Source organism: Salmo trutta, chromosome 10 (genome assembly GCF_901001165.1).
Source record: "Salmo trutta chromosome 10, fSalTru1.1, whole genome shotgun sequence".
In the NCBI taxonomy this organism is placed as follows: Eukaryota; Metazoa; Chordata; class Actinopteri; order Salmoniformes; family Salmonidae; genus Salmo; species Salmo trutta.
In genome coordinates this window covers 28,006,457-28,030,918 of record NC_042966.1, presented here as the reverse complement: position 1 = coordinate 28,030,918, position 24,462 = coordinate 28,006,457, and the positions used below count along the sequence as shown (strand labels likewise).

At 44.6% G+C, this 24,462-nt stretch overlaps 1 protein-coding gene across 1 annotated transcript in view; it reads left to right on the top strand.

The window, feature by feature from the left end:
- Window positions 1–516: 516 nt before the first annotated feature.
- lrpprc (leucine-rich pentatricopeptide repeat containing) overlaps window positions 517–24,462 on the top strand; it is an 83,320-nt gene continuing 59,374 nt past the window's right edge. Inside the window, exons 1-14 of the mRNA XM_029765220.1 lie at window positions 517–721; window positions 1,366–1,574; window positions 1,740–1,862; window positions 2,106–2,227; window positions 2,438–2,496; window positions 2,597–2,683; window positions 8,984–9,110; window positions 11,449–11,593; window positions 11,824–11,981; window positions 12,523–12,628; window positions 12,726–12,833; window positions 19,326–19,444; window positions 19,707–19,800; window positions 20,629–20,698. Of these exons, the coding sequence (XP_029621080.1) occupies window positions 543–721; window positions 1,366–1,574; window positions 1,740–1,862; window positions 2,106–2,227; window positions 2,438–2,496; window positions 2,597–2,683; window positions 8,984–9,110; window positions 11,449–11,593; window positions 11,824–11,981; window positions 12,523–12,628; window positions 12,726–12,833; window positions 19,326–19,444; window positions 19,707–19,800; window positions 20,629–20,698 (1,706 nt within the window). The 5' untranslated portion in view covers window positions 517–542. The remainder of the gene's footprint in view (window positions 722–1,365; window positions 1,575–1,739; window positions 1,863–2,105; window positions 2,228–2,437; window positions 2,497–2,596; window positions 2,684–8,983; window positions 9,111–11,448; window positions 11,594–11,823; window positions 11,982–12,522; window positions 12,629–12,725; window positions 12,834–19,325; window positions 19,445–19,706; window positions 19,801–20,628; window positions 20,699–24,462) is intronic.

Sequence of the window (24,462 nt, the reverse complement as noted above, 5' to 3'; positions counted from 1 at the left end):
CAGAAACGGACTGGTTTTCTGATCTATATCCCTACTTTTTTTGTTTTTACTATCTATGACCAACGGATGCATATCTGTATTCCCAGTCATGCGAAATCCATAGGGGCCTAATTTATTCATTTCAATTGACTGATTAACTTATATTAACTGTAACTCAGTAAAATCTTTAAATTGTTGCATGTTGCATTTATATTTTTGTTCAGTATACATTCATGACTAGACTAAGACGCTTCGTGCTTTTCCTCATGTAATGAAACGGAGGTGGATCAATAGAAGAACTGTATCGTTGGGGGTGTTGCCGTATAATAAATCCAGACAATGCAATGTAAGTTAGAACATAGGCAAGTAATGGTCATAATATGTACATTTACAAATGTCTATCATGTAAAATTATAACACTTCTCAGATTGGTTAAAACTCTGGGAATAATATAACTCGACAATAAGCAAAACCCCTCTACTGATCTCTTGTTCTCGACCGTTAGCCTTTGAACCCATCACGTGGTGCGGATGCCCTTCCATTCCTCGCACTTTAGGTTAAACATGGCTGCACTCTTGAGATCTGCACGACTTCTGAAATGTTCGCCATCGGGCTTTCTTCAAAGAACAGGGACGAATAGAAATGGACCGCAGCTCAGTCGACTGTACAGTGGAGCGATCGGTGGTAAAGGCTCCGGAGTCTGTTCAAGACAAATCGTCCCAGGCCCATACAGTGTACACAGGTAGCGTAATGCTGGCTAGCCGGTCCATGCTGGATTGGCATCCTACGGTTGTCATTGAGCTTCAATGACAGTCATAGTAATGCACCTAAACATTAATATGACCGGTTATTATGAGAGCAAATGTATTGATGTGTGTATGTATGTTATATACTGGTATCAGCCTGTATTATTTAGTCAACAATCTAGTATGTAATAAAAATACGGCCTCCTTGCATAAGTCCTAATGACGTTCATGTAACGTTAGCTAATTATAACAAAATCATGTAACGTTAGCTAGCTAGCTATCTATGTTGTATGGGACGACTATTAACTAATTGTATTTAAACTAGTAACCCTGATTCTGCACAAATGAATATACAATATGGCTACAATCTGAGGGCTTGACGCCATCTTCTGCTCCATTAAAAGAACGTTAGCTAGCCCGGGAGGGGTTCGATTTGAAGGAGTTGGTGACTACACTTTGGCCCACAGGCCTGTATAGGGTGATGAGTGCCTTTCGGATCAGGCAAGGGAGCAGGGGTGCTCAGGTCAAGGTCATTCTTGTGGCACCGTGGCCTTTAATGGGAGATCCAAAACTTTATCTTTGCTGTAAGCCTATTGCCATAAACCATATATAACCCATTGCATGGTCTTCCCTCTGCTAGGTGTGTGTGGCCCTATGCAGGGGTACGTCACTACGCCACGGTCACAGAGCAGCGGGGGCTACCCACTGATGAGTCCAGTTTGGGTGTGCGATCGAAGCAGGCCCAGCAGTTTGACTGGGCCCTGGCAAAGCTTGACAGTTCAGTGAGGAGGACGGGACGCATCACCAAGACCCTGCTGCTGCGCATCTTCCACGACATCTGCCGAACAGGTAAATAGTTAAGCACCTTGACCACTTTCCTCCTTCCTTTGAGAACCTCAGACAAGCACCTCACTCCTTTTTTGTTAAAACCTTTTTTGTTCTACGTCTTGACATGCTTCCCCTCCAACTAACACATGGCTTGTACTTCTATATATTGTTTCTCTCTTTCTCAAGGCTACCCTAGTGGGAACCAGGCCCTGCTCCTCCTGCGGAGCTGTGGCTCTCTACTGCCTGAGATGCCCCTGGCCGAACGCACTGAGCTGGCGCACCGAATCTGGGACAAGCTACAGGAGCTGGGTATAAGGCCGCGCGCATAGAACCCAAACCCAGAGGGCATTATTGGGACAGGGCACTGGGAGGAAATGATCAGTGGATGTATGAGGGTCAGAGGACAATGAAAACGGAGGGTGGGTGGGTGGAGGCCCAACTGAAACTAACAGTGCTGTAGGAAGAAATGGGGTATTGAGATGACAAAATGAATTGTCTGACTGGTTTGTGGTCATGTTGGTGATTAGTAAATGTTCCTTTTTTACTGTCAAGGTGCCTCATACGATGCCAGTCATTACAACGCACTGCTCAAGGTATACCTGCAGAACGAGTTCAAGTTCTCCCCCACAGAGTTCCTGGCCAAGATGGAGGCAGCCGGCGTGCAGCCCAACAGAGTGAGTAGATTCACTGCATCCTATCTATTATCTTGATGTTCTTTGTTATGTTGATGACTTTTACGGGAAAAAATGAACTGGAAATTTGTTCTTGCTTTTTTTTTTGTTGCTGTTTTTCTTTGTATATTGTAAGTGAGTACTTACGTCATGATAAGATGAAGGTCTTCGATATAGATGAAAGCTTGATATGACAGCTCTCCTCCTGTTTAGGTTACCTTCCAGAGACTGATTGCAGCCTACTGCCATGATGGAGACATTGAGGGTGCCAGGTAAGACAGACCTTTACCAGTTTATTAAGACAGAGACTTGATATCGGAGCAATGTGAAGTGAAGGACTGTTTATTGTTTCCTCATCACACTCCCTTTCAGTACAATCCTGGGTTTCATGAAGAGCAAGGACCTGCCAATCACAGAGGCTGTTTTCAACTCCTTAGTGACAGGTCATGCACGTGCAGGGTGAGTGTCACATTTGAATCCTTGCTTGTGTTGTAGGTTATGTATGTGTAATGCATGTCAATGATGCGTATAAATGTGGCCCTACCGCCTAATTCTTAATGTGTTTTGTTCTTGTTAGGTTGTAAATATCAGAGTTAGAAGTTGACGGACACTATGAAAGCTCCAACCAAGTTTATTCACCCATTGGGTCAATACAGCTGCGTAAGACAAAGACATGGTTCCACCAGTGATAGTATATATATGTATATACCCCAATTTGGGTAGAGTCTCCTCTCTAAACATAACTTCCTGCCTAGCAATAAAGATGTAAAGTGATACGGGCAATAAACTGTTCCTTCTCCCGTAATGTGACCTTACCTCGAACCCCCTTCCTCACGAATCCACATCTCTCCACCCTTATCAGTGCCTGCCATTATGTGATCGTCTTCCTCCTACAGATAACCATTAACTTCCGGTGCAGACCCTAGACCAGGGATTCTCACCTGGGGGGTCGCGTCCCCTCCCCATGGGGGTCTTAAGATGATTTTAAGAGGTCATAGGACTTTCGCAAGAATATAAAAAATTTTATTAATATTTTGAAAGGTAACCGCCTCACTGAAACTTTTATATTGAAAGAATACGGACTCGCCGCATATTGTTGCTGACTTTCACAACGTTACCGCGACACACCGGTGTGCGTGCGCTGCACCGCTTATTGTTGCTGACTTTACACGTGCAGCGCGTCAGCAATGTTGAAATGACTAGCTACGTTCGGACTTGGAGGGTTTTCACGCTGCACACACTCACTGACCCCCCCCCCCCCCACACACACACACGCTAATCCAATGAAATGGCGGATTTCTCGACACACACACACACACACACACTGATCCAATAAACATTATTTTGTTTTAAATGTGACACGTCCAATCAGATAATACAGATCCTTTGACAGCTAGTTTGATTGACAGCTAACTATGCAGATGTGTTCTGCAGGCATTGCACATGTGGATAGTTAGCTGTCATTTAACTCATGTAGGCTAGCTGTCAAGAGTAAAATTTTGGACAAGTTTTTAAAACATTCAGCTCCCTCTTCATCTACTGCTGTTTCCAATGTCAACAACAAGGCAGATAACCCTGTCAAGAAGAGAAAATACGACCCCGACTTCATCAATTATGGTTTTAGAAGACAGGCTGTCAGCTAATGAGTGTGTGAAACCCTCCAAAATGAAAAGACATCTGGACACCAAGCTAAGACAGCTGACTTTTTTGAAAGAAAATGTCAAAAACTGGTGTCCTCACACGATTTGTTGTTGAACGTATGCACCGTACAAGAAAAGCCACTTCGCACATCATAGCAATGCGCTGAGCGACAAGGTAAGTGCAAAAAAGCCCACACCAGTGCAGAGGATCGCATACTCCCTGCTGCGATTGATATGTTCACTGAAATCTCGGAAGAGTCAGCCGCCAACAAACCTAAAACTATACCCCTATCCAATGACACCATGAGGAGGAGAATCCAGGACGTGTCTGAGGACATCAGAGCGCATCAGTGAAAATGGCCATTACACACTGCAGCTTGATGAATCCACAGATGTGGCTAACCATAAATTCTAATGGTCTATGTTAGACACGTGTGGGATAATAACTTTCAGGAGCAGTTCCTTTTTTAGTGCTTATTTTCCCACCACTGCAGAGGCTGTCTTTAACGCAATTGATATGCACCTAGGCTCCGTGGGACTGGTCTGGGATGGGTGCGTCGGTGTGACCACTGATAGGGCAGCTGCCATGACGGGAAACCACTTAGGAGTAGTAAAGCAGATCCTGGAGGGAGCACAGAGTGCAACGTGGAACCACTGCTTCCTACACAGGGAGCTCCATGACACTATCCAAGATGTGTGTCAACTATATAAAAAAGAAAAGGTATTTCCAGGCTTTCTGTGGGGAGTGGGCACCAGCAGGTGCTTTATCATGCAGAGGTCCGCTGGCTTTCCAGGAGTAAAGTGTTGGGTCACTTTTATGAGCTTAGAGCGGAGATTGCTGCGCTTCTTTTGGAAAATAACTAATCTCTGCTGGAACATTTTGATTGTGAGGAATGGCTCACATAGGTTGCCCACCCGGCAGATATTTTTGATCATTTGAATTTGCTCAATGTGTCAATGCAAGGGAGGGGGCACAATCGATTTGAACAGAGGGACAAAGTGGATGCCTTCAAGCTGAAGCTTACCGTTTGGGCAAATCATATTTCTAACGGGAGTATTGACATGTTTCCCAATGCCCAGAATCTGATCAACAAAGCGCACGGCGACACACTGGGGGAAAAAAACATTAAACAACATCTTGTCAGGCTGCAGGGAACATTTTGTGACAACTTCCCGAAGGAGAACATGAGACGACGACTGGATACGGGACCCCTTTGGAGTAGAGATGGGAAGCTTCACATTGCCCAGCAATGAAAAGGATCCGCTGGTGGAGCTGTCATTTGCTCGCGGACTGAGCATGCGCATCCCGGAAATGACACTGCCACAGTTCTGGTGCAGCTTAATGGGAGAGTATCCTGCTCTCGCCTGCCATGCAACCAGTTCAGCACTACCTATCTGTGTGAAAGTGGCTTCTCTGCTATGGCCGTGCTGAAAACTAAAAGCAGAAATAAACTGGACAGCCAGTATGACCTCCGAGTTTTCCTGTCAACCATCACCCCAGACTTCAATAAACTTATCAAACTGAAAAAACACCCCCAGCTTTCCCACTGATGGGCCACACACACACACACACACAGTAAATAAATGGGTTAATGAGTTATTGTTCACTAGGTTAATTAACTAATTCTGACATTCATATTACATGTTATTGAACTGGTTACATTTACACCTTTAAAAAAAAAATACTTTAAGGTTGTGAAACTATTCACATGGTAATTGATGAGTAAGTATTCCTAATGATTGTTGTTTTTTCTATTTTAACTGGTGTGTGTTACTGTTCATTAACATTATAGGACTGGTGTGTGTTACTGTTCATTAACATTATAGGACTGGTGTGTGTTACTGTTCATTAACATTATAGGACTGGTGTGTGTTACTGTTCATTAACATTATAGGACTGGTGTGTGTTACTGTTCATTAACATTATAGGACTGGTGTGTGTTACTGTTCATTAACATTATAGGACTGGTGTGTGTTACTGTTCATTAACATTATAGGACTGGTGTGTTACTGTTCATTAACATTATAGGACTGGTATGTGTTACTGTTCATTAACATAGGACTGGTGTGTGTTACTGTTACTTAACATTATAGGACTGGTGTGTGTTACTGTTCATTAACATTATTGGACTGGTGTGTGTTACTGTTCATTAACATTATAGGACTGGTGTGTGTTACTGTTCATTAACATTATAGGACTGGTGTGTGTTACTGTTCATTAACATTATAGGACTGGTGTGTGTTACTGTTCATTAACATTATAGGACTGGTGTGTGTTACTGTTCATTAACATTATAGGACTGGTGTGTGTTACTGTTCATTAACATTATAGGACTGGTGTGTTACTGTTCATTAACATTATAGGACTGGTGTGTGTGTGTGTTACTGTTCATTAACATTATAGGACTGGTGTGTTACTGTTCATTAACATTATAGGACTGGTGTGTGTTACTGTTCATTAACATTATAGGACTGGTGTGTGTGTTACTGTTCATTAACATTATAGGACTGGTGTGTGTTACTGTTCATTAACATTATAGGACTGGTGTGTGTTACTGTTCATTAACATTATAGGACTGGTGTGTGTTACTTAACATTATAGGACTGGTGTGTGTTACTGTTCATTATAGGACTGGTGTGTTACTGTTCATTAACATTATAGGACTGGTGTGTGTTACTGTTCATTAACATTATAGGACTGGTGTGTGTTACTGTTCATTAACATTATAGGACTGGTGTGTGTTACTGTTACTTAACATTATAGGACTGGTGTGTGTTACTGTTACTTAACATTATAGGACTGGTGTGTGTTACTGTTACTTAACATTATAGGACTGGTGTGTGTTACTGTTCATTAACATTATAGGACTGGTGTGTGTTACTGTTCAGTAACATTATAGGACTGGTGTGTGTTACTGTTCATTAACATTATAGGACTGGTATGTGTTACTGTTCATTAACATTATAGGACTGGTATGTGTTACTGTTCATTATAGGACTGGTGTGTGTTACTGTTCATTAACATTATAGGACTGGTGTGTGTTACTGTTACTTAACATTATAGGACTTGTGTGTGTTACTGTTCATTAACATAGGACTGGTGTGTGTTACTGTTCATTAACATTATAGGACTGGTGTGTGTTACTGTTCATTAACATTATAGGACTGGTGTGTGTTACTGTTCATTAACATTATAGGACTGGTGTGTGTTACTGTTCATTAACATTATAGGACTGGTGTGTGTTACTGTTCATTAACATTATAGGACTGGTGTGTGTTACTGTTCATTAACATTATAGGACTGGTGTGTTACTGTTCATTAACATTATAGGACTGGTGTGTGTGTGTTACTGTTCATTAACATTATAGGACTGGTGTGTTACTGTTCATTAACATTATAGGACTGGTGTGTGTTACTGTTCATTAACATTATAGGACTGGTGTGTGTGTTACTGTTCATTAACATTATAGGACTGGTGTGTGTTACTGTTCATTAACATTATAGGACTGGTGTGTGTTACTGTTCATTAACATTATAGGACTGGTGTGTGTTACTGTTACTTAACATTATAGGACTGGTGTGTGTTACTGTTCATTAACATAGGACTGGTGTGTGTTACTGTTCATTAACATTATAGGACTGGTGTGTGTTACTGTTACTTAACATTATAGGACTGGTGTGTGTTACTGTTACTTAACATTATAGGACTGGTGTGTGTTACTTAACATTATAGGACTGGTGTGTGTTACTGTTCATTAACATTATAGGACTGGTGTGTGTTACTGTTCATTAACATTATAGGACTGGTGTGTGTTACTGTTCATTAACATTATAGGACTGGTGTGTGTTACTGTTACTTAACATTATAGGACTGGTGTGTGTTACTGTTCATTAACATTATAGGACTGGTGTGTGTTACTGTTCATTAACATTATAGGACTGGTGTGTGTTACTTAACATTATAGGACTGGTGTGTGTTACTGTTCATTAACATTATAGGACTGGTGTGTGTTACTGTTCATTATAGGACTGGTGTGTTACTGTTCATTAACATTATAGGACTGGTGTGTGTTACTGTTCATTAACATTATAGGACTGGTGTGTGTTACTGTTCATTAACATTATAGGACTGGTGTGTGTTACTGTTACTTAACATTATAGGACTGGTGTGTGTTACTGTTACTTAACATTATAGGACTGGTGTGTGTTACTGTTACTTAACATTATAGGACTGGTGTGTGTTACTGTTCATTAACATTATAGGACTGGTGTGTGTTACTGTTCAGTAACATTATAGGACTGGTGTGTGTTACTGTTCATTAACATTATAGGACTGGTATGTGTTACTGTTCATTAACATTATAGGACTGGTATGTGTTACTGTTCATTATAGGACTGGTGTGTGTTACTGTTCATTAACATTATAGGACTGGTGTGTGTTACTGTTACTTAACATTATAGGACTTGTGTGTGTTACTGTTCATTAACATAGGACTGGTGTGTGTTACTGTTCATTAACATTATAGGACTGGTGTGTGTTACTGTTCATTAACATTATAGGACTGGTGTGTGTTACTGTTCATTAACATTATAGGACTGGTGTGTGTTACTTAACATTATAGGACTGGTGTGTGTTACTGTTCATTAACATTATAGGACTGGTGTGTGTTACTGTTCATTGACATTATAGGACTGGTTTTGATGTTATGTTCTGAGTCTGATAATGTATTACACCCCACTCCTGAACTGGTCTGTTAATTAAAATGTCTTATTCTCTTGAATTTATGTTTTCTCAGTTAATATGGCTGTGTAATGACTTTCTTTAATACCATAATAGTAGACCAGTGAGACAGTCTATTTTGCAAGTGAAACCTGCCCAAGAATGCAGCTGTAATACATTACAAAATGTAATCATCAACAGTCCATAATGTTGGGTCGCGACTCAATTGTCATTGTCAAATTTGGGTCCCCAGGCCAAACCTGTTGAGCACCACTGCCCTAGACTATGGCACCCCTCATGTTTCTAGTATAAGTAGTGATTAACAAAATTGTCAAGTTTACAAATCTGAACCCATCAGTCTTATTGTGTTGACTTGTGTGTCTCTCGTGCCCATACAGTGACATGGAGAGTTCAGAGAGCATCCTGCAAGTCATGAAGGGGGCAGGCATCGAGCCGGGCCCTGACACATATGTGGCACTGCTCAACGCCTATGCAGAGAAAGGAGATATGGACAAGATCAAACAGGTGAGTGGACCATTGGGTTTGTGTGAGTGGATAAGATCTAGTAGGTAAGTGCACTATGACACCTTGTAGTGTGTATGTCAGGGTTTCCATTAGCCAGTAATGGCCAGCTTTTTGTAAAAAAACCCCAACATATTCGATAAAAAAAATTGCAGCCTGTCAATTATCAGGGAGAAGAAAAAATCATTTTGCGAAATAATGCTTTTTAGCCTATTCATTGATGGAAATACATTTGACTGGTCATGCTTATCGGTCTATAGGTTAATTTGCATAATTTTGTGGAATTAAATTGACGCGTGTGTGGACTATTTTCATTATGTACAGTGCATTCGGAAAGTATTCAGATCCCTTGACTGTTTTTGTTGCGTTACAGCCTTATTCTAAAATTGATAGAAATCTTATCAATCCCTATTATGACAAAGCAAAACCTGTTTTTGGTAAAAAAAAATTGCAAATGTATTAAAAAATAAATAACAAATACCATATTTACATAATTACATATCTGGGTAAGGGTACCAAAACATTTCTGCAGCATTGAAGGTCCCCAAGAACACAGTGGCCTCCATCATTCTTAAATGCAAGAAGTTTGGAACCACTAAGACTCTTCCTAGAGCTGACTGTCCGGCCAAACTGAGCAGTAGGGGGAGAATGGCTGTAGTCAGGGAGGTGACCAAGAACCCGATGGTCACTCTGACAGCGCTCCAGAGTCCCTCTGTGGAGATGGGAGAACATTCCAGAAGGACAACCATCTCTGCAGCACTCCACCAATCCGGCCTTTATGTTAGAGTGCCCAGACGGAAGCCACTCCTCAGTAAAAAGGCACATGACAGCCCGCTCTGAGTTTTCCAAAAGGCACCTAAAGTGTTTCAGACCATGAGAAACAAGATTCTCTGGTCTGATGAAACCAAGATTGAACTCTTTGGCCTGAATGCGAAGTGTCACGTCTGGAAGAAACCTGGCACCATCCCTACGGTGAAGCATGGTGGTGGAAGCATGCTGTGGGGATATTTTTAAGCGGTAGGGACTGGGAGACTAGTCAGTATCGAGGGAAAGATGAACAGAGCAAAGTACAGAGACCCTTGATGAAAACCTGCCCCAGATCACTCAGGACCTCAGATTGGGGCGAAGGTTCACCTTCCAACAGGACAATGACCCTAAGCACACAGCAAAGACAACAGAGTGGCTTGGGGACAAGTCTCTGAATGTCCTTGAGTGGCCCAGCCAGAGCCTGGACTTGAACCCCATCGAACATCTCTGGAGAGACCTGAAAATAGCTGTGCAGCGACGCTGTGCAGCGACACTGTCCAACCTGACAGCTTGAGAGGATCTGCAGAGAAGAATGTGAGAAACTCCCCAAATACAGGTATGCCAAGCTTGTAGCGTCATACCCAAGAAGACTTGAGGCTGTAATCACTGCCAAAGGTGCTTCAACAAAGTACTGAGTAAAGGGTCTAAATACTTATGTAAATGTGATATTTCAGTTTTTGCTTTGTCATTATGTGTGTAGATTGATTTGGGGGGAGAAACGATTTCATCCATTTTAGAATGAGGCTTTCTGGACAACTAGGAACTCTGGAAAATATTAGGTCAAATCATGACGTCAGTGATCTTTAGGTCTGAAAGTCAGAGCTATAGAAAGAGGCCCAAGTTCTCGAGTTGAAATTCCGAGTTGGATGACCGTTCAAAATGATTTTTCCCAGTCGGAGCCCCCCCCCCAGTGTTCTTGAACACACTGAAGTCAGAAGTCTGAGATTTCCGAGCTCCCAGTTGTATTGAACGCGGCATCAAACGGCAATGGAAGACAGGCTTCATCAGCACGTCACACATCACTTTGCAATGAGCTGGAGGCAGTATGCATTTTAAACCTATATACTTAATTGTTTGAAACCTGAATAGTTAATATATATTATGAGATGTGTCTTACCAAAACTGTCCCAGAAGCTGTTTGGAATAGGCTATTTCTTTCTTGACAAGCTGACCAATAGAATAAATACCTTAAACTTTTCTACTATAGTAGATTGACATAGGTTAGTGATTTTGCTGTTCATGACTCATCATGTTGACTGAGAAAAAGTCCATGTGTGGACAGTCTAACATGTTTAAAGTGCACATCAGAATTCAATAAGAAGGACTGCACGTCGTTTCATCCTCGACTTGCACGTTTTGTTAATTACCATATTCTAACTGTCATTGTGAGAACCATGGGTAGATACCCTAATCAGATTACACACCCAATGCATGTGGGTCCGGTAAATTAAAATGTTGTCGGTCAACAGAAATCCTGGTGTGTGTGTGTGTGTGTGTGTGTGTGAACTGACCCTCCCGTGTGTCCCATCCCCAGACTCTGGAGGCTGTGGAGCACACAGACACCAGTCTGATGGACAGAGACCTGATGCAGGTGGTATTCAGCCTGTCCAAGGCAGGCCATCAGCAGCACGTACCAGAGATAGTGGAGCGTATGAGACACGAGAGAGGATATGTACCAGGTATGATCAGCTCTGGAGGACTAGCACTTTTTACAGTGATTTGTCAGGAACTTGCAATGCAAGTGAAGGTTTAACACTTGACTTTATTGTTGAGAGGTCCTGTACTTAGACGGTGCGGGGACTGAAACTACCCCTGAACATTGTGGTTATGCGTTGTTGAGATAACAAAGATTATGATATTGATGAATTGGATGAGTCTACCCATCTGTCTTGTCCTCTCCCCCCTGTAGATGCTATGAACTTGTGTCTGAGCCTGATCACCCAGGGCCAGGAGGACACAGCCTTCACCGTGCTGAAGACCTTCCCCACCCTGCAGCAAGAGACCCAGAGTGGAGACTCCCCCAACCTGGGTAACTTCTTCCTGCGCCACTGTGTCAACATGGACAAGGTAAGGCTTTAGTGTTTCCACTGCAAAAAATACAACAAAAAGTTTTAGAAAATCAATTTAGTGATGGTATAACGTTTTTAGTGTAAACTTAAACAATTCCAACCAGATATAAAGTATGGCAAAAGATAATGGAGCTATATACTTTGAGAACTAACAATTACCTAAATGAAAACTAGATAGTCGGGGAGAATCTTTGTTATAATGCTTGAGTTACTCAGATAGCATAACAACAAGGCGCAAGCCATGGCCAAATGTGTAGAATTGCAGGAAATTAGCTTTAACAACCAAATTGCCTCTGCGGTCAAGAGGGGGGCCTCTAAAACTGCACCATTGGCCACTGCCACCACCACGTTCCCCCCCTGTTAACTTTGCCACCGCTGTTGAAAAATATCCTAGGGGAAACAATGGTCCTAGATCAGGATTGCTCAAGCTGGCCTCCTGGAGAGCTACCCTTCTGCACACTATAGTTCCAACCCTTATCTACTACACCGGATTCTACAAATGAGCTGCTCAATAAATGTCCATCTGTCTGTGTTTTTAGCCAGTGGATAAGGTGGCGCGCTTCTGCAAGGAGCTGCAGGACTCCAGCTACCACGCTGCTCCCCTGCAGTTCACCCTCTACTGCTGCCTGGAGGCCAAGAAGACTGGTAAGCTACATCCTTCTGAGAAATGCACAGGAAGGAGTAGGAGGCGACACAGCTGAGGGAGTTCTTCATCTCTCTAATATTCCCTCCTTTTCTCCAGCTACTGCAGTGGAGGTGATGAAGATGATGAAGGAACAGGGGCAAACCATCAGACCCCACTACTTCTGGCCCCTCCTCACACAACATGCCAAGGACCAGAACACAACAGGTATGGAAATGTGATTAAAACCTACAAACACGAAACCATTTGATATAAAATACTGATAAATAGGGATTGAATGGGTCATTTCAGCTCCAGTGTTCTCTCGATAGAACCCTCCATCTTCATTTGTTTAGCCCATTCATGCTTTGTGGTTGGAGGTTCAGATATGAACTAGTACCACCCTCTGGACTGGCCATTGTAGTAGATTGACGTTCCAAGTTGACCACCCATGTTAGCTTCACTTGCCAGGGTGTCCCTGGGTCACTCTCCCCTCTTCACGGGGCCAACACAGAGAGTGACAGGGTTCAGAATGAGTGAGGGAGCTGTCCGTCACGGCTTTGTGGACGGCGACGCCTCCATGCCACTCCCTGGTGGGCGCCGGGGTCTGATCCCTAACCCACCACAGGGCATGATGGGACCTGTCTGATGTCACTGTCTGAGAGGTCACTCACATGACGTACACCCACAGACTTCTCTCTCGCTCCAATACCATAAATATATTTTATGAGAGAGGCACTCCTGGAACTAGATGCTCTGATGCTTGAAATAGTTGTTCTAAATGTGTGCATTTTAGAAGGGATTGAAGATAGTTGAGGTATTGGTTTTAAGTCACTGTGGTTGAAAGGCATATGTGTATGTGAGAGCCTAATGTGATGCCCTGAGGGCCAGTGCTGCTGTGTGTGTGTCTACTGTAGAGATATAGGCTTTATGTAGTACTCTGTGGATAGAGAGACTCTCGGAGCCCACAACCTACTCAGGCCTTGGCCAGGTTATGACTTCTCCAGACCACTCCTTCGGAAGGGGCTTTTAGAAGAGCAGGGCCTGTCAAATATTTATGGGCCAGAGTGGTCCAACCTGGAACGATTTCACTGGTTTGGGGGCAAGTGGGGGGAAAGAGGTCGGATCTGAGCCTGAGATGGAGAGAGGGCACTCCAGGCAGAACGGAACAGATGATGACCCCCCCCCCCCCCGTTTCTCTCAGGGGACCTCTCGGAATAGATCTTAGTAAAGGTCAAGGAAGGTCCCAGGATAACTACTGTACGTTCTTATTCTCCTCCAAGACTAAAAAAGGCCCAGGACTGCAAGTTGTTTTGGTTGTCTGACTGTCAAACTGCACTTTCCTTTCTTCCCCTTTTGTTGCTCTGCTGCGCTCCATCTTTCGCTCTACCTCACTCCTTTTCAACGTCCCTCAGTGAATTAGCATAATGGCAGGTTTATCTAAGCGATGCTCTTCTCTCTCTCATATGAGGAGGAGGCTGATGTGACCCCTGCCCTGATGGGGAAAGGATGGGGTCCCCCTTTTTGGTGGGGATTGGGAGACGGTAGCCTGAGGGGTTTAATCCCCCACCCCCTAGCTTCTCCTGGGGGCTGTGGGCGTAGAGGTCACAGGTCATTCTGCTCCAGTGGCTGTGGAAGCCTCTAGTTTCCTATAGTCCAGTTTCAGCCCTGAAGAAACTACAGGGCCTCATGGGAGAAGGGGGTTTAGGAGCAGTTCATCCTTCCAACAGTGATTGGGAGTGTTTTCATATATTGATATAGAAAACGATTAATTGTGTTGCTACTTTATTTCAGAAAGATAAATGGCTAGACTGAAATGGTCCAAGGCGAGTTCAAATTCGTGTCATAATGACCATATTTGGACATTGTCATGTCCCAAAATGTTCTGCCTTTGAGAAGCGATACATTCTTTTTGTTCTTGGAGTCTTAGTTATAGGTGAGAATGGCTGCTTCAGAGGGTTCAGAGTAGCGTGCTAGCAGACTCCACCCTGGTTTGAACATATGGTACATCCATTTAGTTGTCAGACCGCTTAGTGGAAACAAAGAAACTTCTCTTTCTTTTATACTCTGGTTGTCTCTGTGTTGTTAGCGTTAACCCTCATGAATGATGCAGCCGCTCTATGGCTGCAGGAGGGGCGTGTTTGTGTCCATCCGTGTGTGTGTGTGTGTAAAAGCGTTCGGGGTCAGCGTGGTGGAGGTGATGTGACTGATGCGGAGTGACTTGATTTCATGTAAATGCGAGCGCTCTGAGGGAATTCACTTTGGATTACCCGCACCACTGTGCACCGGCATGAAATATTAAGCGCCATGTCACTTTCTGTCCACAGGTGTCACTGGCGGGCAGGAGCGGGGCAAAAAAACGTAGCATTTTGATGAGGTGTGGATTTGGGCAGGCGAGTTTGAGGAAGCATATGCTCTGCTTTTGTTCCCACCAGCCGTGAGCCACGGCCGGCTTGTCACTCCCGAGCAGGGAGCGCGCGCTTATCACTTGTGACAACGGCGAGAGAGAGCGAGAAAGTGGTGCGGCGAGCCGCCTCTGTTCGCCTCTGCTTTACGAAGAGGCTTTTATGTTTTGTGTGGTGCCGATTAAAGCCCCCCGTCTGCCACCAGGCATCCAGTCTATTTCCCCCCCCCCCCAACCAACTCTCCTCGACCTCTTCAACAAATGCCCCCTCCCTCTAACCCAGCTCTCACCACTTCCTCTCCTGCCATCCCTCAGTCCACCCTGTGAGTGTTAGTGTGGTAATTAATGGAACAAGAAGTGATTCCATCTGACATCGTCACAGCCACCTGTACTCCTAGAGACAAAAACCGAGAGCGACGGAGGGACGAGGGACGGAGGGAGGGAGGGAGGGGGAGAGCGAGGCAGAGAATGTACAGGTACTCATTTCAAGGACAGAGGAGGAGTGTAAGAAATAGCAACCAGTTCACTTAATTCTGGTCCTCTCCTTGCTCTTCTCCTCTTTCATTTCCCTTTCTCTTTGTCAATCTCTGGTCCTCTCCTTGCTCTTCTTCTCTTTCATTTCCCTTTCTCTTTGTCAATCTCTGGTCCTCTCCTTGCTCTTCTTCTCTTTCATTTCCCTTTCTCTTTGTCAATCTCTGGTCCTCTCCTTGCTCTTCTTCTCTTTCATTTCCCTTTCTCTTTGTCAATCTCTGGTCCTCTCCTTGCTCTTCTTCTCTTTCATTTCCCTTTCTCTTTGTCAATCTCTGGTCCTCTCCTTGCTCTTCTTCTCTTTCATTTCCCTTTCTCTTTGTCAATCTCTGCCTCAGTGGACATGTAGTTATAGTCTGGCATGCGCATGTACCAGGACGTTTAAGGTGAGGATTAGGCCTTTAGTCCCAAGGAGTCAGTCTTGTCAGTCACTATGACGTTCCTCTGCTGTGCTCCAGCCAGTCTCATGCCTCACCTGTGCAATATTAGAGGGCTAGATATTCCCACAGTGTGAATCCTGCTCCAATTGTAAGATGAAGTGCACTTGGAAAAAGCTAAAAAGAAATGTTAGCTAACCTGTCTTAAAACCTTTTACCTAAATATCAAAAGGATCATTAATTCTACTTTATGCAGTGAGTTTATGAACTGTGTATATGAAGCCTGTTTGTAACCCCGGCGTTTGGCTGTTAGATCACCAAGTAACCACTGAACCAGCGCCTACTCTGCTGCTTTTAAAAGTAACCACTGAACCAGCGTCTACCCTGCTGCTTTTAAAAGTAACCACTGAACCAGCACCTACCCTGCTGCTTTTAAAAGTAACCACTGAACCAGCACCTACCCTGCTGCTTTTAAAAGTAACCACTGAACCAGCACCTACCCTGCTGCTTTTAAAAGTAACCACTGAACCAGCACCTACCCTGCTGCTTTTAAAAGTAACCACTGAACCAGCACCTACCCTGCTGCTTTTAAAAGTAACCACTGAACCAGCACCTACCCTGCTGCTTTTAAAAGTAACCACTGAACCAGCACCTACCCTGCTGCTTTTAAAAGTAACCAAGTAACCACTGAACCAGCACCTACCCTGCTGCTTTTAAAAGTAACCAAGTAACCACTGAACCAGCGCCTACCCTGCTGCTTTTAAAAGTAACCAAGTAACCACTGAACCAGCACCTACCCTGCTGCTTTTAAAAGTAACCAAGTAACCACTGAACCAGCTCCTACCCTGCTGCTTTTAAAAGTAACCAAGTAACCACTGAACCAGCGCCTACCCTGCTGCTTTTAAAAGTAACCAAGTAACCACTGAACCAGCGCCTACCCTGCTGCTTTTAAAAGTAACCAAGTAACCACTGAACCAGCGCCTACCCTGCTGCTTTTAAAAGTAACCAAGTAACCACTGAACCAGCTCCTACCCTGCTGCTTTTAAAAGTAACCAAGTAACCACTGAACCAGCGCCTACCCTGCTGCTTTTAAAAGTAACCAAGTAACCACTGAACCAGCGCCTACCCTGCTGCTTTTAAAAGTAACCAAGTAACCACTGAACCAGCGCCTACCCTGCTGCTTTTAAAAGTAACCACTGAACCAGCACCTACCCTGCTGCTTTTAAAAGTAACCAAGTAACCACTGAACCAGCGCCTACCCTGCTGCTTTTAAAAGTAACCAAGTAACCACTGAACCAGCTCCTACCCTGCTGCTTTTAAAAGTAACCAAGTAACCACTGAACCAGCGCCTACCCTGCTGCTTTTAAAAGTAACCAAGTAACCACTGAACCAGCGCCTACCCTGCTGCTTTTAAAAGTAACCACTTAACCAGCACCTACCCTGCTGCTTTTAAAAGCTACTCACTCCCTCGCACACTTGCATTAGTGAAAAAGTGCTGATTCTATAATCTCATGTGAGAACCAGGTCATATACAGTATATACTGAATATATAAATATAAATGCAACAATTAACAATTTGACTGAGTTACAGTTCATATAAGGAAATCAGTCAATTTAAATCATTTTAATAGGGCCCTAATCTATGGATTTTACATGACTGGCCCGCCTACTGGGGAGCCAGGCCCAGCCAATCAGAATGAGTTTTTCCCTACCAAAGGGCTTTATTACAGACAGAAATACTCCTCAGTTTCATCAGCTGTCCGGGTGGCTGGTCTCAGACGATCCTGCAGGTGAAGAAGCCGGATGTGGAGGTCCTGGGCTGGCGTGGTTATACGTGAGGCCGGTTGGACGTACTGCCAAATTCTTGAAAATGACGGAGGGGGCTTATGGTAGAGAAATTAACATTCAGTTCTCTGGCAACAGCTCTGGTGGACATTCCTGTAGTCAGCATGCTAATTGCCACACCTGTCAGGTGGATGGATTATTTTAGCGAAGGAGAAATGCTCACTAACAGGGATGTAAAGAAATGTATTCATAACATTTGAGAGCGATAAGCTTTTTGTGTGTATGGAACATTTCTGGGCTCTTTTTTTATTTCAGCTCATAAAACATGGGACCAAAACTTACCAGCTCCATTGACATGTTTTCTATCAGTCTGGCTCGCCCAGAAATGGATCATAGATTATTCAACAGGAAAACAGGTGCTCTTCTCCTTTCATAAAAAAATGAAGAAAAGATGAGAGGAGAGGACACTCACAGGCTCCATTGAGAAGAAAGCATCAGATCGACAATTTTTTTTCTTTTATTTTTCTTGAAAGCAGTGAGGGCATTGAGCTGTGAGGGAGAGAGGGGTGAATGAAGGATACATATGATGGAGTGGCCTGAGTGAGCCAGGTGCCTACCTGGTTAATGCTACCCCTCTCCCTCTCTCCTGCTTCACCTCCACCCCCGGCTGGGGCTCCTAAGTTAGGTTTTAATGGTGGATAAAAGCAGGTCCTTATCTTTTATTCAGGTGTGTTTTGGGGCAGTGGAGGGTATTACCAGGTGAACAGAGACCCTCCCAAGAGGACTGAGATACAGAGAGCTGTGTGGGCCTGAGTTGAGTGTAAACACACACACACACACACACACACACACACACACACACACACACACACACACACACACACACACACACAGAGTGAGGGAGGGAGCCAGGATGTGTCTGTGCGCCCACATACAGCACTGAAACACTTAGCCTGCCCTCTTGCTGAAGTCTGCATGGAAACGTACATGAAACATAGCTAGGTATTTCTCACCCTGAGAAACGTGCGCAGACAGTCACACTGGTTCATGTCACTCTTGGCCTCATATGTCCGTCCAGGCCTAGGCAGCACAGTGCCTGTTCCATATGCATGTGGCCGCTCCCGGGGTGGGTGTACCTGGGGCGGAGACTTGCGAGGAGGGCAGGGTGATGGGAATGGGTTTGGAGCCCGGCCCCTCAACCCCTGGGTGCTGCAGGGTTGGGGTCCATTTCTATTTAAATTCCCGTCAACTCCGAAAGTAAACCCAATTCCAAATGTTCCTCACTCAAAAGCATTAAAGGAAATTGGTATTGGAATTTCAGTGTGATTCCTGAATTGACTGGAATTGGAAATGGGATTGATCCCATCCCTGATGTCCACTGTTGTGCTGTCTTGTACTGTGCTGTAGCAGAGCTGGGTATGCTAGTCTGTGCTGTAGCAGAGCTGGGTATGCTAGTCTGTGCTGTAGCAGAGCTGGGTATGCTAGTCTGTGCTGTAGCAGAGCTGGGTATGCTAGTCTGTGCTGTAGCAGAGCTGGGTATGCTAGTCTGTGCTGTAGCAGAGCTGGGTATGCTAGTCTGTGCTGTAGCAGAGCTGGGTATGCTAGTCTGTGTTGATGTTCCTCCAGGGATCATGGAGGTGTTGAAGGGCATGCAGGAAGTGGATGTACCAGCTGATGTAGAGACAATGTCCTTCTACGTCCTGCCTGCTTTCCCGAACATAAACGCTGCCCGGGACGCATTCAAGGTATGATGTGTAGGGTGGGTGGGTGTGTAGGGTGGGTGGGTGGGTGTGTAGGGTGGGTGGCCTCCACATGAAGTGGCACCAGCGCCTGAAGCGCTACCCCACCCATGCACAAGAGGAGCATTCCTCATCATCTTCAATGGACAGCCAAGATGAGATGTGTATGTGCGTTGCTCATTTCTGATAGTCTTGGTGTGTATGTGTGTGTACGTTTGCATTTTATATATTTTTATGTGTTCATGTGAATGGTGTGTATGTGTTGTAGGAAATGGGCTGCTCCTTGGAGTCTGAGGGTTTCTTGTCCTCTGAGATGCGCTCTGAGGCTAGTAGTGGGAACCTGGCAGGACTGTTGGTTACGAGTGAGTATCTACCTGTATTTCAACTCTGTCTTAATGGCTTCCTCTGTCCATTCAACATGTCAAAACACACCTCTATTACAGGTCGTTATGCCCGTAATCATGTCTAATGCACTTCCCTTGTTTTCATCACTATCTTTACTGTATTAGTTGTCATCCTCAATCATGTACACCAACATACATCTATTACAGGTCGTTATGCCCGTAATCATGTCTAATGCACCTTCTTTGTTCATTTATGTACACAAACATACATTCATGATGGCCCCATTCCTAGTCATTCATAGTTCACAGAGAGGTCCAAGAGGCACTATCTACCTAGCACAACTCTCTGGGCCCAGGGTTGGGTTGGGTTATGTAGGATGCACTGGGGAGTTGACTCTCGTCATCAGCATCTGGCCTCTGTTTTGCCTGGAGCCTAATTGCCCCATCAGAGAGCGGTCTCTCGCCTGCTCTTCTCTCTCTTTCGCTCTCTCTCCGCTCCGCGTACACTCCTAGCTCATCAGGGCTTTTAAGTGATTAGTGTGTGTGAATATGTTTGGAGGAGCGGGAGATCGAGGGAGCAACGCGCCTAAACTGGTGGAGGTGAAGAGTGATATGAGGTGGAGGGGTGTTTAATAATGGATGCTCGTTCGCTCTACCCATTTGCTCTCGTTCACTTAATCTGTCACACACCTCTTTTTTTTGTCCATCTGGTTGCTTGGATGTTTCTCTTTAGTCTTATTGGTCTTTCACACCACATTGACATGTTACTTCTATCTATAAAGGCTTTGGGAAACCAAACATCCTTAGTGTACTCCTCAGAATGTCTGTTTCTCACTCCCTCTCCAGTGTCTGCTCCCTCCTTCCCTGCCCTGGACCTGAGTACCTTCAGAGGAAGTCTCATCCAGGGCTTCAGAAGGTGAGTTCTCTTACGTGGTAACTGTTTTTAGAGTAAGAGTGCTCTGTTTGTCTTTACAAGTGTAAAGTGTGTGTGCAAATTTGTTGGTTTGCCTTCTCCCCCCTGTCAGTGAGTGAGTGAGTTAGACTGCAGCGTTGTTCTCCCTGCAGCAGGTCACCCAGTTCCGGGCCCTGGCTGCCTCATGCATATGGACACAGTCAGTCAGTGGTCCTGACCTGGAGCCCTGGCCCAGGAGCACCCTGGGATATATGTTAATGAGGGTGCTCTGAGCCCTGCCCCTGAGGCTCTGCCCTGACCCTACCCAGCCTGAGGTCTGTAGGCAGGCTACAGGCAGGAGGGCAATGATGTACATTTTTACACTTTACACCCACTCCTCCCGCACTCATCTGTCTTGACCCCCCCAGGGAGCCCAGAGGTCCTGGCATACTTACTGGTGTTTGTGTGCTGCTGTACTGTCCTCCCCTCACACCAATATACACACACTCGTTAGTTATGACTATGAAATGATAGTTAAAGGGGCTGATATTGCAGATGTCAGGAACATCATCACCTCAGCAGGAAGATTGACAAGTTTCTAGATGAATGTCATGTGAATGATTGACTACATCTGGACTCGTTTCTCACTGGTCTCTGGACGATGTTCCTGGTAGAATGGCTGCCTGCTATAGATTCAGCTGTGAGCCTCGCGGTGTTGTCGTTGCCAGGCGGCCTGTTACGCCCATAATTGGGGTTGACGCCAAAGAAGAGGGGGGTGTCACTGGGGAGGGTGTGCTGTGTCAGAGCCATGTCACCACGCTCCACAACCTGCTTCTGTCAGAGCAAGGTCAAGGGATAATTTAATCATTAAAGACCCCTGCTCTCCCTCCACCCTCCTCTCGTCTCTGTGCCTCTCTTAAACCAGCTGACAACGCCACAAACGCACGGCTGTGTCATCATCATTTAGGAATCGTTTTGTGTGGGTGCGTGTGTCTGACATGGTTTTCGGGTGACTATTCATCTAAATATTGTGTAGGGTGCCTCTTTTCTTCCCTTGAGTCAAGTTCCTCTCTTTTCCTCAGATGATTTGTCAAGGCAAAGTGGCAGTGCTCTTCTCTGTCGTGTGTGTGTGTGTGTGTGTGTGTGTGTGTGTGTGTGTGTATATATATATATATATCTCTATCCCTGTTGCATTGTTTTCAGTGATCATGTCTTCAGAAGCCCAGGCTCTTGTCATCCCTGTCCGTTTACTGGTCGTTTGCCATGTGACATTAACAGAGTTGTCATGCTCCATTGGGACTCATATATCAGTAATCTGTCATATTGTTCTTATAGAAGCTTGATCCTTCAAAGTAGCCACCCTTTGCCTTGATGACAGCTTTGCACACTCTTGGTATTCTCTCAACCAGCTTCATGAGTCTTGAAGGAGTTCCCACATATGCTGAGCATTTGTTGGATGCTTTTCCTTCACTCTGCGGTCCAACTCATCCCAAACCATCTCAATTGGGTTGAGGTTGGGTGATTTGTGGAGGCCAGGTCATCTTATGCAGCACAGCCTGGCGGTATGTTGGGTCATTGAAAAACAAATGATAGTCCCACCAAGCTCAAACCAGATGGGACGGCATATCACTGCAGAATGCTGTGTTAGCCATGATGGTTAAGTGTGCCTTGAATTCTAAATAAATCACTGACAGTGACACCAGCAAAGCACCATCACACCACCTCCATGCTTCACGGTGGGAACCACACATGCAGAGATCATCCGTTCAGAACAAAGCAACACATGACAACACAGCATGGTAGCAGCACATCATGGTAGCAGCACAAAACATGGTACAAACATTATTGGGCACAGACAACAGCACAAAGGGCATGAAGGTAGAGACAACAATACATTATGCAAAGCAGCCACAACTGTCAGTAAGAGTGTCCATGATTGAGTCTTTGAATGAAGAGATTGAGATAAAACTGTCCAGTTTGAGTGTTAGTTGCAGCTCGTTCCAGTCGCTAGCTGCAGCGAACTGAAAAGACGAGCGACCCAGGGATGTGTGTGCTTTGGGGACCTTTAACAGAATGTGACTGGCAGAACGGGTGTTGTATGTGGAGGATGAGGGCTACAGTAGATATCTTAGATGGGGGGAGTGAGGCCTAATAGGGTTTTATAAATAAGCATCAACCAGTGGGTCTTGCGACGGGTATACAGAGATGTCCTGTTTACAGAGGAGTATAGAGTGCAGTGATGTGTTCTGTAAGGAGCATTGGTGGCAAATCGGATGGCCGAATGGTAAAGAACATCTAGGCGCTAGAGAGCACCCTTACCTGCCGATCTATAAATGTTGTCTCCGTAATCTAGCATGGGTAGGATGGTCATCTGAATCAGGGTTAGTTTGGCAGCTGGGGTGAAAGTGGAACGATTACGATAGTGGAAACCAAGTCTAGGTTTAACTTTAGACTGCAGCTTTGATATGTGCTGAGAGATGGACAGTGCACCGTCTAGCCGTATTCCCAAGTACTTGTATGAGGTGACTACCTCCAGCTCTAAATCCTCAGAGGTAGTAATCACACCTGTGGGGAGAGGGGCATTCTTCTTACCAAACCACATGACCTTTTGTTTTGGAGGTGTTCAGAACAAGTTTAAGGGTAGAGAAAGCTTGTTGGACACTAAGAAAGCTTTGTTGTAGAGCATATAACACAACATCCGGGGAGGGGCCATCTGAGTATAAGACTATGTCATCTGCATATAAATGGATGAGATACAGTGCCTTGCAAAAGTATTCATCCCCATTGGCGTTTTTCCTATTTTGTTGCATTGCAATCTGTAATTTAAATTGATTTTTATTTGGGTTTCATGCAATGGACATACACAAAATAGTCCAAATTGGTGAAGTGAAATGAAAAAAACAACTTGTTTCAAGAAAATTCAAAAATGCCTGAGCTATCTTGATGTGAATTGAGAAGAGCGTGGGTCCTAGGATTGAGCCTTGGGCTACTCCCTTGGTGACAGGCAGTGGCTGAGACAGCAGATTTTCTGACTTTATACACTACGCTCTTTGAGAGAGGTAGTTAGCAAACCAGGCCAGAGACACCAATACTCCTTAGCCAGCCCACAAGAATGGAATGGGCTACCGTATCAAAAGCTTTGGCCAAGTCAATAAAAATAGCAGCACGATATTGCTTAGAATCGAGGGCAATGATGAAATCATTGAGGACCGTTAAGGTTGCAGTGGCACATCCATAACCTGAGCAGAAACCAGATTGCATACCAGAGAGAATCCTATAGACATCAAGAAAGCCAGTCTGTTGATTATTTTCAAGTTTTTCCAACTTTTTTGATAAACAGGGCAAAATAGAAATAGGCATATAACAGTTAGGATCAGCTTGATCTCGCCCTTTAAATAAAGGACGAGCTGTGTCTGCCTTCCAAGCAATGGGAACCTCCCCAGAAAGGAGAGACAGGCTTGGCGGTGTATCACATCCGGCCGTGATTGGGAGTGGAGTCCCATAGGGCGGCACACAATTGGCCCAGCGTCGTCCGGGGTAGGCCGTCATTGTAAATACGATTTTTTTCTTAACTGACTTGCCTAGTTAAATAAAGGTAAAAAATAAATGTTAAATAAAATGTAAAAAAATATATCTTTTTAAAAACCTTAAAGAAGAAAGGGTCTAAACCATCTGACCCAGATGTTTTTTTGGTGTCAAGTTTAAGGAGCTCCGTTAGCACCTCGGACTCAGTGACTGTCTGCAGGGGGAAACTTTGTAGCGGGGCAGGGGAAAAAGAGGGAGACGCA